The sequence below is a fragment of the Temnothorax americanus genome, unplaced genomic scaffold, assembly GCF_048541705.1.
Source record: "Temnothorax americanus isolate GAGA-0224 unplaced genomic scaffold, ASM4854170v1 Scaffold39, whole genome shotgun sequence".
Classification (NCBI taxonomy): Eukaryota; Metazoa; Arthropoda; class Insecta; order Hymenoptera; family Formicidae; genus Temnothorax; species Temnothorax americanus.
Window position 1 is genome coordinate 414934 of NW_027509536.1, and position 15090 is coordinate 430023.

At 37.6% G+C, this 15090-nt stretch overlaps 1 protein-coding gene across 6 annotated transcripts in view; it reads left to right on the forward strand.

Moving 5' to 3' along the window:
* Dop2r (dopamine D2-like receptor) overlaps nucleotides 1–12179 on the forward strand; it is a 211393-nt gene extending 199214 nt beyond the window's left edge. The window contains exons 6-9 of one of the 6 annotated variants that reach the window (XR_013258310.1): nucleotides 3316–3510; nucleotides 6854–7341; nucleotides 8816–9149; nucleotides 12044–12179. Coding sequence is in view for 5 of the 6 variants with exons in the window: in XM_077414969.1 (XP_077271095.1) it covers nucleotides 3316–3510; nucleotides 6854–7341; nucleotides 8816–9024 (892 nt within the window). In the remaining variant the exon portion in view is untranslated. Of the gene's footprint in view, nucleotides 1–3315; nucleotides 3511–6853; nucleotides 7342–8815; nucleotides 11301–12043 lie in introns of those variants that run through there. The other 5 variants (XM_077414970.1, XM_077414969.1, XM_077414971.1 and 2 more) reach the window with 5 other exon arrangements.
* The last annotated feature ends 2911 nt before the right edge of the window (nucleotides 12180–15090 follow it).

A 15090-nucleotide genomic window follows, 5' to 3' on the forward strand; every position in this document is an offset into this window, starting at 1 on the left:
ATATAAGGATTATTTACCTTGCAAAGTATCACGATGATAGCTTTAAAGGAATATAAAATATTCTACCTTGACATGTCTGTCTGTTCGCCGTCATGAATATAAAATTCGAAACACGTACACTTCGATAAAATACAGCGTGTTTTTGCAGTATAATTACTTTCCTTTATTGTAAATATTATTAATTGGAAAAAAATTATTATATCAACGGTAAATTAAAAACTTTCAGCGAATTGAATTCTGACAGCGGATAAGAAGCTTTTATATTTCGGTTAATTAAAATTGGTTTCTATTTAAGGAAACTTTAATTCTCAGTCTAAGAGTTAGAAAGATATTTGATATTGGAAATTAAAAAGTTGCAAGAGAACGTAGCGTTTAATCAAAGTTTTATTCACGTACTCAATTACAAATTGGTTAAAGTAGTTGGTTGTTGAATTTGATCCGAAAGAAGGAAGCCGCTGTATTTTTGGAACAAAGTTTGCACAAGATTCATGTGAAGCTTAGCAGACGTATACGTTCTATTCGTAAATACTCGACATCCCTAGCTATCTAATTGTAAGAAGATTTTCGAAAAATATTACGGCGCTTCGTTAAGTACTTGAGATCACTACGGGAGTACCACGAAGGTACGCGAAATGTTCCAACGAACTCCAGTTTGCCTTCCTTCGAGCGAAGAGCGCAGAAAATCTAAGTATTTAAGCGCTTGAACGTGAAAAGAACACGTACGAAGAATGGCCGAAAAGTGAGGCTGGCCGTCGCACACGGAAAGGTGTCGTTTATAAAAAGTGAAAAGCGTTATTACGAGTCTTATTTTATCTTTTATTATAACATATCGCGGCAGAGAACTGCACTGTGGGGAAAAAAGTTTAGTGTTAATTAGTTTCAAAAATATTAGATACTTTAATACATTTAATTAATATTTCTCTCCGCGCACACGCACACGCACACACACACACACACACACACACACACACACACACACACACACACACACACACACACACAAAATAGCATTTTCTGTGATTATTTATTTTTGTCATGATTTTTTTCTTCCAGGGATTTTAAAATTTCTACAGATCTCTTAGTTTGCATATCTGATACAATAATTTTTAAATTGTATATTTTTATGATTACTTTAGAAAAATGCAAAAAAGTATTTTTTCCATTTATTTTTTCGCAAACCGTTTGTCGTTAAAATAACGTTTAATTAATTAAAGTTAATGCGTTCTCGGAAAATTGATAATTGCTTTTGGTTTAACTTTGACGGAGATCACATTTACAATGACGCATGACGCATGACGGCGGCGCGGTCGGACGAATAAATTAAACTTAGGTTAGGTGTTTACAGTTACAGTCGCAATTTGGTAACTTCATCCGCATTTTGATATCTCTCTAGGGTGCAATGTATCCAACATAATCTGGCGTTCCGGTTAATCCGCCCACATGCATCCACGCTGGCCACGTTATCCCTTTATCAACTTTGTTATCGCGCGGACCGAGGTTCGGTCGAAAGCGCGAACCTAACCGAAATTTTGATATTTATCTTGGCAATCTAATGCACGAATCCTGTTGCCGTCGCACGTGTATCTTATCCCAAGGTTATGTTTAGGTCGGCGATCAGTACAATTATAATAATTATTCCTCGTGATGACATATATATAAAGCCGCAAAATTGTTTGCGTTGAGATTAAAGAGATAAACGAGATAAGGATGATAGGAAGAACATCGGTTTAAATTAAGATTATATTTATCCAATAGAATGATATTTTCTTTCATGTATGAAATTTTTCTCTTTATAAGATAATACGTATACACACACACACACACACACACACACACACACACATGTGTGAGATAATTTTAATTAAATTAAATGCGTTTAAAATATTTTTTAGTAATACAATTGTCAGCAGTGAAATTGACTGTTATTTATTTTTTATATTCTTTTTAATATATATATAGATATATATGTGTACATTGTGAAATATTTTTAATAGATCTAAATTTAATAGATTTAAAACATTATTTTAAATTTAAAGCTCACGTAATTATAGAGACTTTTTCCATAATTTTTTAAAATGGATTCTTAACCGTGAAAATTAATTTTCTCACGTAAGAATTTTTCTCCATTGCGGAAAATTTACGTATGTTCGGATTGTGCTTTATTGTGTACAGAGATGTGCATGTGAAAATGCTGCGTCATGCTTTGAATAGGCGATTTTTGAATGGTACTGTCGGGGCATATCGCGGATACTATCACTTCGAAGTTCAACAATACAAAATTTAACAGCCGAGCTTCCAATTTGCGCATAGGTGATGTGTTAATGAACCTTATGGCAGCTCAAGTCGCGGTCTCCTTCGCCGAATATATGAATTATTTTGCAATGCAAAACGAGTTTTGCGCAGTTCAAGGAAATTAAACATAGTAACGCAATTTTATATTATCTAAGCAGACGAAGTTTTGATATAATGCCATTTAGAGAATATTCAACTTTTCAGAAAACTCGCGAATTTTGGATATTGTGTGGGAGATTGAAAAATTTATAGCAAATCCGGTTGAATTAATTAGCATGTTAAAAGCTTATTACATACACAAATTAACGTAATGGTTTTATATTCGATAAAAAAAGCTGTAACTTATATTAAATACAAATGAGATGCTCGACATTGCACAAATTATTACATTGACAGAATTGTATGTTGGGCATGTTATCGATCAAAACGCAAGTATATACATTTACGGTGAGATAAATTAACGTGTAACAGACTTTAATTTGCACCAGCGCGCATCAATCAAAATCCATTTATTTTCTTTTTTGCTCCCTTACACACACACTCACACACACACTCTCTCTGTCTCTCTTCCTTTTTTCTCTCTTTCGCCATCCTTTCTTCCTTGCCTTTTTTCTAAATTTTAAATATTTATATGATTAAATATGTTGCTTTTTTGTGATACATATAGTGAACTTTTAAATGCTAATACAAAAATATATAAGAATGGAGAAATGGATATTTATTTAATTACGTATTTTTTACATTTAAAATTAAAGAGAAAAGATTGTGACTTATCACAATTTGGACTTGATCGCTGTGTCGTAACAAATTAAAGACTCGAATCGTTTGAGATCTCGATCGTAAAAAGGAAACAGCGACGCTCTGTCACTGAGGATCTTGCAGGTGCTGTGAAAAAGCGTGTCGTCGCTTTGTGCATGATAGATACGCTACTTGCTGGATTAACGCTGGGGGATGCCGGATAAACAAGGAAGTGCATGATAGGTGTAGAGGCTTTTCTAGAGGCTTTTGACTAAGATCACGTAGTGGGTATTCTGTGGCAAGGTTCGCGGAAACGGCGCTGGGGGCGGCCGCCCTGGTGGCACCTGGGATCGAGGAACCGACGAACACCGCTTCCGGCAGCAACGAGGACGAGGATGAGACGCCCCTCGATCCCGTCGTCGTCATCTCCAATGACAAGAGCACGGAATTCTTTTTAGCCACGGTCGTCGAGGAAGCAGCGTAAGAATTTCATCATATCTTCTTTTTTATCACTCGTTCCTTCTCTCCCCCCGTTGCGCGCCCCGCGAACGGAAGGAAGATGTCGGAATTTTCTTTCAACGATATCGGATCGCATTGTCATGACGTTGTGCGACGGGTCTCGTCACATCGACTTTCAATGCGAAAAGCCGTACGAATACGTCGTCTCTGAAACGGTTACTGTCTTTCAAAACCGTCGTTCAGTTTGAAATGTATATCTCTTTGCGATGACAGATACGATATGAAGTCGAGTGAAAAAGTCAAAGAGGATCTTGCGAGGTCTTTCGTAAAATATATATTTGGTTCGGGATAAGTTATGTTGCGTCCACGTTTGATATCAACTATTTGCCCCGATTATTGGGATGAATAACGATATAAGCTAGTAAATATTTATAATGCATCAATTTTTATACGAGATTATTTTAAGATAATATAAAATTCTACAATTTTATTTGCTGCTTAATTAAAAGAGGAATATTTCGTTGAAATATAATGGCGTTTTTATATTTAAGTACTTAATACAGATGATAAGCACTCCCTCAATAAAGCGTATTGAATAAATTATAAAATTAAGTTTATTTTATGTGTATCGCGGGGAAAATTCTCTGGAATTAACTTATAAAACGACTTATATGAATAAGGGCACTGTATAACCAAGATATACCTGCACGAACTTCTCTTTCCATCTGCTTTTGCTGAGCTCCGAAAGATGAAACGAATGGTTAAAAAGTCTGGGTGGATGTCTGAAAGGCAAAAGAGATGATTATACGATATTCTGTATTGTAGAAAAATGGAAAAATTTTCGCGTTTCTTTTTATTACGCGCCGCTCGAAATGATCTGATCTGAGGTTTTTCGCATCGTTATACATCAGAGGAACTTATCTTTCTAATTCTTCTTAGTTGCGCCTCGCAATTTGAGAAAAGTACGTAACGCGAAATTGAAAGAGGACTAAAAGAATTGATTAATGATGATTAAACTAAATTTCCTTTGTGTAATTTGACCTACATATTTAGAAGAAATTTCATCGAACGACCCCATAAACTTTTCGGATGCCGCACTACTATTTTCTTAACGTTGTAATAATAAATGAGACTTGAAATTTCAATTAGTCGACAATAAGAGACACGAAAGATAAAAAGCAACTGTTAAATAAAGTAGTAAAAATGAAACAACACGAGCACGTAGGTAGCTACAATTATTTTACTACTCTTTCTGAAGATTTCCAAGCGACACGAAAAGGCTTTGAGTCAATCAAAAGTTTTGACCTGCCGGTTAATTGGCCAATTGGGAGTTTTCAATTAAGAGGATATTACTTCTGCCTCGCGTGTCGCAAAGTTTGCGGGTTTTTATCCCTTCCGTTCCGAGTCCTCTTCAGATTATCGGTAACGTGAGAATAATTGCGGATTCTTTTCGACTAAGCAGTGATTACTGTTTCGGACTGTCCTTGCTCTTTTAAAATATGATAATATAACTTTAGTAGCGAATTATTATGTATTTTTTCATCAAATTACGAGAATTATCTCCAATTTTATATACAGAAAATAATCTTTCTCCGAGTCTCTTGTTTATAAAGCAATCCAATTGTGAGATGAAGTTTTACGTTTTTCACACAAATTAAAAATGGTCCTTATAAAAATCGTAGTAAATCATTTTTCATTAAATTGATTTTTTTGTTCTTTGAAATGAAATTTTTTGTTCATTTTATCACTTTTTGAAAGCTTTCTTTCGGTAATTCGTCTCGAACGGATAAAGAGGCGAAGACAATTCAGGGCGATGTCGGAAATTCGCTCGATTGGAAAACCCGGACAGGAAGGCACGTCGATATTCGGGACGGCTGACAAGTTGAACGCTCGAAAGTTCGTGCGCGTTGGACGATGAAGCAAAACAAAAAAACATTCGCAGATCGAGGGAAAGAGAGTGAAGGGAAGCACGGCAGGCCGAGCGGCGAAATAAGCCGATGATCTCGTAATTATTTTCTTCGTCCTCTCGACAATCGCGGTACACAGTGGGGGCCAATCGGAGCTGCGCGAGATTTCGCATACTCTCTCCCTCTTCCTCTCTCTCTCCATCTATTTCCAAAACTCTATTCAAAGCCCGCGCACAGTACTCGTTTAACGGAAACTCGTCGCTTCGATAGTAATCCGGAAGTTCGCGAGCTAATCGCGCGCGATGGGGTGGTCTCTTTGTACCGCACCGCGGCGAACAATTTGCATCTAACCGCTCGCGTTACCTTTGAAAATGGGCCAATCAACTCCGCGCGCATCATGGACATTTCACGGTTATTAATTAGTGTGTATTTTCAGCGCTCGAGCGCGATAGTACCGCATATTTCGGCAAGCGTGGAACTTCGCGTTGAATCGTTACGAGAGATTTTGCATGGGGATACGATTTAGAAATGAACAAAAACTTTGACAATCACATTCCTATTTCTAGTTATGCTTTTAAAAAATTATATAAAAGAGAAAAGAAGAAATTTAACGTAAGCTTTGGTGGAAAACAAGTTGTATGTGGTGCATTATCTTAATATTATATTATAAACGATGATGTATTAAAATTTAGTAAAGTACGTAGATTATATGATAAATGGACATTAAAAATATTCTTTTATATATAAATATATTAAATTGGATCTTGCTGTATATTTGGTTAGGCCATTTGTTTTCTGTATTCTTGCCTCTGAAGGATGTAAGACCTCCTTGTCATTTGCATGCATATTCATAAGTACTGTCTCCTAATTCAGATAGTTAGTAATCTGTTACCGTCTCATTAGTTAGATTCCCCGTAACGGTTTTTTTTAATTATTTTATTACGTTACCATTTTACCATACAACACCGGCCAACGTAATAATGTCTCATTGTCAAAAATATATAAGAACGCAAAAGATCTTAAATACGTAGTATATAAACGTAAAAAAATAATGTATATCCATAATTATTAATAAATAATATAATCAAAACTACAAAATTTAGAATACATGAAAATGTCGCATCAAAATTTAAATGCAAGATTTTGAGATTATAATACAGATATGCATAAAAATGTTGCATTGAGTAGGAATGATATCTTTGAAGATTTTGTATAATCGTCATGGGTGCGTACAAACATAATCACGCGTTTTGCAATAATGAGAAAACAGTAATATATGACATCAAATGAGATTTCTAAAAACCATCTTTATTTCTGTATTGTGTAACTTTTGCGTTATTATCAAGAGATCCCGAACTCCTTAATCCTCGAAAACCAGACTTAAAATTGGTAGTGTGGATTTTAAACTCTAACGTAAAGCGGATGAGTGCCGGGTCTTTCTGACACTCGAATGGTAGTTGTCGTTTCAGCGCGGTGGCACAGGCCCAGCTGACCGGAGCACCACACGTGCAGCGGCAGGAGTCCAGCGGATACGACGTCCCCGCGAGCAGCACGATGATCCACGAGCCGCTCGAGACGAATTCGAGTCCGAGCCCGAATCCGCGGGTCACGTCGGGCCCGCCGTCCTCGTCGACTTCGTCGTCGCCTCCGCCAACGCGAGGCGCAACCAGCGTGTCTTCGGCCACGCAGACGAAGAGGAACGGTAACAACGGCGGCGCGAACAAGCAGGAGCTGAAGCGGCTGAAGAGCGCCGGCTCGCTCCTGCCACTGCAGCTCGCGAGAACACCCAGCGTGCTGTCGTCCACCTGCAAGAAGGACCGGAAGAACGCGTCGGCCGGGTCAAGGTTCACGATATACAAGGCCAACAAGGCTAGTAAAAAGAAGAGAGAAAAGAGCTCAGCCAAGAAGGAGCGCAAAGCTACGAAGACTCTGGCGATCGTGTTAGGTAGGTTGCTAGCGTGCCGCTGCATTGATAAGTAGCTCGATCCGTCTCGCATCAATTATTGATGAGGCTCGCGAGTTAGAAGCAAGAACGAGCTGCGATACTGGAAATGGATCACCATCTCTAGTATATGTATATGTGAAAGTCTGAACATGGCTAGGCGAAGTTAGGCGAGTGATTTAAGAAAAACATCGAACGATCAGGAGATTAGTTATATGTCCGGCATAACGATTCGATCGGATCGAACAATTTATCTTTGTAAATCTTTCTTGCGAGCAATAAATAAGCGGTAATAAATGTCGATACGAAACTATCTTTACTGCTCGAAATGTGGATTTACTTGAATATCAAAACTTTGAAATCAATATGAAGAAATATTGTGAAGCATGCCGCGTATTACAAAGAAAAAAAGCTTTAAATCCCCTTCACCAACATGAAAATCTCAGTATTAAGAAGCTCTAAAGTTTGTCTCAAATTTATTTCAAATAAAGTCCACTGTAAGGTTGGATGAAAGAGTAGAGAGGATTATTAGATAGATAGTTTGTATTTTGGAACAAATATTTCTGATATATAAGATAACAAAGGATAACAGAGATACTGAAAGTTTCTGGGGTCCTTGGTGTGTCAAAATCATGCAGAATGTATTTTGCATACCAAGTGCTGAAGCTCAAAAGTACTCGCTCTATAGAAAACAACAATGGTTAATTTAGAACGCATGCATTTCATAATTCTTACAATAAATATGCATTATTAACCTTTAAATGCCCCGTGGGGTCCAGCGAACCCCAAACCCTTTAGAATGAAATGTTTTCAAATGTTCTTGCCAAAAATGGAGCTCATGCTCCCATTGATGATAGTTGATTGCGTGACCTACCCGTTTGTACACTTAACAGTACTCAGTTTACTTAATTTTTTATACTATGTTGAAATTGAAATTTTAACAATATAAGCATTTTATTCTCTTTTCTAAGCCTGGAACAACATTGAAAAAAATTTTCATAACTAAAGATCAAAAAATCAATGAGTAAGGAGACATTTTTCCTGCTTGGGTTTTTTAGACCCCTCATGTCATTTACGAGATTCTTGAGAGGTGTGGCACACACACACACACACACACACACATTTAAGGGTTAATAAGAAATAAAGAAATAGAGAGATAAAGAATCAAATTTGCATTTATACAACATTGCATTTTAGTACATTATCGTTATTGTATGTTTAAACTCTCCGACTATTCTACCTAAATTAATAGTTAAAATGAATATAGCTTCTATATAAGTGATATTTCTTTTAAAAAATTTTTTTACAATTTAAAAAATATATAAAGCATTTATTGAGATATATAGTTATAATTAAAATTAAATTAAAATGTTGAAAATTAAGAATAATAGTTAGGTGTTGTGTTATATTTCTTGAAACATAGAAATTATTAATCTTGCTAACGCAATCACTTTGATTAATAAAATAAATATCACAGGTGTCTTTCTAATATGCTGGGTGCCCTTCTTCACTTGCAACATCATGGACGCAATTTGCACGAAGCTGACAGGGGCTTGTCAACCTGGTGTTACAGCCTTCATCGTCACTTCCTGGTTGGGCTACATGAATAGTTTCGTGAATCCCGTAATATACACTGTGTTCAACCCCGAATTCCGTAAGGCCTTCCGCAAGCTGATCAGCGTATAAGCGAGCGATTTATACCTGCTTCCATCGCTGAAGAAGAGATACAGGACAGCAAACGTAATTCGGTGTGAATCGTCGTATTTGTGATGTAACAACAAGACTGTAGGCTCTCGGCAAACTTGCAACAGGTACTGTTGTTCTTGTATTTGGAACCTCAGCAGCTGCGTTTGCCTATCGGTTTTCGCGTTCTATTGCGTGTCAATCGTTTTCCAAGTGAATGAGAAAAGTTGAGTCTCACAAAACATTTCCCATTTTCTACTTAGGAAATACGGTCCGCGACACGGAAAAAAAAGACAAAGGCATTATTTCTGATGAATATACAAGCAAATGCATTCGATGAAAATAATTTATGAAGATTGCAAAAGAATAATAAAACTAAAGGAAATAAAAATGATATCTTTATTTAACGAAATTTCACGACACTCAAGATAAATAATTGTACAAAATACTGTTAAAGTTATTACTCATTGATTATTACGTATCTATGATGGAAAGTGAAGAAGATATTTCTTCACTTGGATAAAATTGACACGCGATCAGACAGCGAAAATTGTTCGCTGGTAAATTCGTTGTTATCGAATGCAGCAACGATTCTTCGCATCCATACGCGTGAAAATCGGGCATTGTGATATCGAACTATCGTGGCATGACACGTGCTATTGGGTGGAGGACACACATGTACACGTGCGCTATTAGAATTCACGTGCACGAACGTTGGAATTGAATTCTCGCACGGATAGCTCAAGTAATTGCTAAGTAAGGCTTTGCGAAGCAAAAGCAAATACTCCGCGTCGATCAACCGCGCGGTATCGCGCAAATTAGCAGGAAATTTAGGTAATCTGTACAAATCACACGCGGCGAGCGTTTACGAGGCCCCGAGGACTCATTAGACAGGTTGGTCAACCATCTGTGTTGAGGTGTAATAATCGCGTGTTCGCAAGGGCGGTTACACCTCTGGAAGATTAAGTTCGCGAAAGCAGGTAATAATGGGATTTGAGAGGGAGGGAGAGAGGGGGGGGAAGCGCGGAGGGTTAGAGGTGTATTTATTATGCGAGCATATATTACTATACGTCTTCATCTGGATGATTAAGTACGCCGTGACAGTATTAACATAGGATATAAGTTATAGCAATATTTTTTCGCTCAAAGCAAAAGCAACCGTGACCGCCGTTTGTACGACGATAGAATCATGCTATGCACACTCGCGTGTCGCAGTGTAATTGTATGTATTTATACTTCGATACACATAGAAAAAGAGAAGAAAAAATGTGAGAGAAAAAGAGAGAAAAAGATATATATTACATATATATTATACATATATTACATAAATAAATTTACGTCCTTTCACGATATACAGGGTGACACCAAGTACGGGGCAGAAGTTTTAGGACAACATGGAAGAAGCTTAACTTTTGGGAACAGTGTATCTTGGAAACACTAGCTCGAACTCTCTTTAATGAGTTACTCATGTTATCGAACGCCGGTGAATATAATTATTTCTGAGTTATCAAGATACTAATTAAAGCCCGTGCATCGAGAATAAGATATTTTTCTGAACGTGAGAATATTTAGGAGAGAAATGGTTGATGGAGAGAGAAGCTTTTGGGATTGTAATCTTTATTTCTGGGAAAACGTACGTTTTTCCAAGAATAAATATAAATTCGCTATTAAATCGAGAGAGGAAGAGTTTTTAGTATTTTGAAAAATTTGAAATGCTTAGTCCCTCGATATTTATATATGGTCGAGTTTCTCAGGGTTTCTCAATTTAGCGCCCCATCATCTTGCATTGATCTCCCATTATAATAGCAATTTGTTCAGTTTACATACTTTTACCTTGTTGAAGTTACCGAACGGTTATTAACTTGCAATACATGTCTTTTTAACGCAGTAACAATTAAACGCTTTATATAGGTGGATAGTGATTCAATAACAATCAAACTACGGCAGCACAAATTTCTTAAAATCAAATTGTATAAGCAAACATATATATTTTACAAGATATATGCAGAATTTATGAATACTGATAAGATGCAGGCAAGTTCACACTTATATGAAGTACTTCCTTACCAACATTATGCCTATTTTTATTTTAATTTATCAATTTCGAATATTTAATGAAGCTTATATGTCTCGAATACCTTATTACGAGTGTTAGGGTCTTCTAAATTGTGAAAAGAATTTCGTGGTACGTTATGTCATTTATCTGCAAAATATTTATGTAGTAAGCAAACGGATACATAAATAATAAACGGAGCGTGAGAACGTGCAGGGATTGAGAACTCCTGATATATATTATTTTACGATTTTGCCGTGACGCATACACACACGCACATACATGCAGATTTGACTTGCGAGCAATCGTACGGGTTCGATCGAACGGCGAAATTCCGGAACTTGCTCCGACCGCTTCGGCGCGCTTTGATATGCAGGATTTGTCGCGATATTCCGATACCAATGCCACTAGTTACGAACCGTATGAATAATCAGGTAGACTTGGAACAATGACGACAGCGTACACGAAGATCGGAAACACAGTTCTCGGTTTCACGGCTCGATCGAGCGCAAAAGCGCAACATCGGGATTTACTGGCTCGCGACGTATAAATGCAAACTATTGCAGAGTATCGATTTCTCTAAAAGCGTAGAGATACAATACGGGTGAAATTAATATACCTTACAAGGGAATAATAAAAAAAATTAAATAGAAGAAAATTAAATCTAGTAAGTGGAAAATATGAAATTAAAGAGAAACAGTTGGTGAGAGAAGTTCGTTATCGAGTTTCGTGTTACGTTCAGAAGATTTCAGACGGAAGTTGTGCCGAGCTTCTCGCGATACTGTGTACGTACGTGTCCTAAGTTTCGACGGTCTTTCACGTCTTTGTTTCGCGGTCAAGAGTGAAATTCATCGTGACCGAATTCTCAAACATATCAAGTACGAGTACGCAGTGCAATAGCTGCCTACGAATCAATCAATTGAGCGAATTACTGCTCTACACTGCATTATTTTTTTTCTTTTTCTCGAGGTGATCAATGCGGCTGTGTATACTCCTCAAGACTTTTCCGTCGAGCTGCGAGACGATGCGGATCAACGATCCACACTGTACTTTCATCAAAATCAACGTGGAGCATCGTTTAACAGAACTGCGGCTGCTTGGACGAAAGAGAGTGAAAGTTTCTCTGAAGTACTTAATTAATTTTTCTCATTTAGTACCGTTTAACAACCTAGTTAACGGTCTCACTAAGAAAGAATATACGTTTATCATTTTTTACGAGTAATGGCACGAGACGTTATCGCGTTTCTTGATGATAATATGTAAACGTTTTATATTCCAGATATATTCGATATTTAGTAACAACTTTGAATTTTAGAGAGTTATAATACAATACACATTACGGCGTCTTGATGCAAAAGAATTATACTGTAAGTATAATATTTTCACGTTTTATTTATTTAATATCCGTGGGAGTCTATATATATATATATATATATATATATATATATATATATATTAGAACAACAAGAATTAAAACCCAATCTTCCAAGACTCCACATTTATATATTTATGCGCAACAAAATAGAAATTCGCAGATTTAGCATAAAATACATTTCTCCATTTTTATTGCGTGAGAAATTAAACTCGTCGATTTCAATTTGGGAGAAAAAGACAAACATATCCGCACGTCGGGCCTTTACGACGCGAGGGAGACGCGCGCAGAAACGCAGAATACGATCTATGATCTGTGTTTGAATTATCCATGTAGAGGTTCACGACTTTCCTCGCAATCGCGAAGTTCAGGTTTCAACTAATATTTGATCGACGTAATGTGAGCATCTCAAATCACGTTCACGTCGAAATGCAATGGTTTCATCGGATTTCAAATATAAGCGAAGTGATTAGCGCATATCTGAGGGAGCATGTAATACATTATGTATAATACAATTGATCAATTTGGATGATGTTTAAAAGTGGTTTGTTTATAAACCGAATAATGACGTTAAATAATATACAATTATAAGCTTATGATAAACTCGCGCACAGAGAGAGGGAGAGAGAAATAGAGAGATAGAGAGAGAGAGAGAGAGAAAGATTAATCTGATGGGAGGAGTATTTTGTAATCCGTTAATATTAAATTGTTAAAGATATAATATTAGATCATCCAGAGATGCGGCAGCGTCTCGATGCCAGGTGCATAAAATCAATCAACCGAACGTGACTGTGTTCATTGCATGAATATCGAGCGCTACCATTACCTTTTTATCGGGGAAGTTTTACGTCAAGCATGCTTCCGATTACATTTCTTCTAAAGTTTCTTGATAAAAAAAAAATCTAACGACGCTTTTCTTGCATGACGTCTAAGTAAGCCCCTGATTGCAGTCGCTCCGAACAAAATTGGCGCTGTCAACTCGGAAATTTCGAGATCTATGCTAAAAGCGATAATTTCGCTCCTGCAGTTTCGCGTGCATCGTAAGCGACTTTTATCCCTCCAGCCAGCATTCGCAAGCTCACGGTTTGAAATGTGTTCAGATTTAAGAAATTTGTCGTGTTTGGAATTAAAGTAGAAGAAACTTTGTAGATAATTTTACTTTTCGAAAAGAATGATCGACTAATTGCTTGATTTTGTCTAAATTTACTTCTGCTTCTGGAAATCGCTAACAATTAAGACCGTGCAAATTTCTTAATTACGAGTATTACTTTTATCTTAAGGTTTTTTTTAGTCCAGATGTAAGTTTTTGCACGATCCGGAGTGTTGCGAGGCGAGCAAATCATGATATCTCGTTCGTTTCGATGTATGTCACGCGCGTCCGCGTTGTTGCAATAACGTCTACAATCAAAGCTTTTTACTGGGTTTTTTGAATGCCGTACGACGTAGCTTTAAGCCTTCGATGTATATTTGTAAATATTCTAGACGAATGGTACTGTCAATCCTATGTATATATCGTTACGTACAGCTTCGTGTTACATGTGGCGCGGTTTACGACGTCGATCCGATCGAGTTGTTTTAGATAAAACGCAGTTCGCGTACGTTTCATGCCGCGTGAAACTTGGACGAGTGTGCGGTCACTTGCGATAAATGGACACGTGTGCTCCGAGCTTGACAAACGTCCAGCCGCAGAATCGAACGACATTTGTCGTCATCGGCGAGCTCTTCGCATGATGCTTTTTTGCAAAACGCGAAAAATTGCTCCGTTAGTTTAATTCTACGCGTCATTGTGTCAAATGTTTCGCGACCGGGATAATCACGCGACACGGTTTCCCTCTTAATACGCTAATAACGCTCTCCGTTTTGCTGTTGTATAATCGGTATAATGTTTGCCCTGTTTAAAATAATATGCAAACTAATGAAGATTAATGGTAAATTTGTAAAGTCTTCCTGCAAAATAACGTTACGAAGACGAAAACTGTCGCAAGCGGAACCTCTTAAAATCTCGCGAATTCTGCTTCTTGGAATTCTGCTGTTGCCAGTTTTCCGTCGACTATACTTTTAACTTCTTTCTCCGTGAAACACGGCAACAGCATTTTGGCAATGCGCAAGACAATATCCGCGTTACGATAACGTTTGAAAGTTTCTCGGGGAGAAACACGAGAACGGCACCGTCGTGGAATGAAATACGGCTTGACGCTGGAAGCGAAGAGAGAGAGAGAGACGCCGCGGACTTAAAGCCGCGGCTTTCTCAATTCGGGGATATAAATCTTTTAATTTATGTAAACCCCCCCCCCTCTTCCGAAAGATATAAAACCTACTTAAGTCGCTTCGGTCACAATGAATCCGCGCAAGCCGGCTGTGAAGTTTTAAGTTCTTTTCATAACTCCGTCGGGAAGTTTGTCGACTTTCTCTCTCTCGCTTGTCGACCGATCGTCATCTCTCGACTTATCCCCTGCGGGAGAGCCGCCTCCGTCTCGTCTTCCCCTTCGTAGATCGCGCCATGTGCCACTTAACGTCGTTGTTAAAGGGTAAGGAGACTTCCGGACGAAGTCGATCGCTTCTTAATTAGCGAAATTTGCACGCTCTGCTTTCCATATCGCTAACGAACCGCAGAGGACAAGTATGGCGCATATTCCAGCGCGAT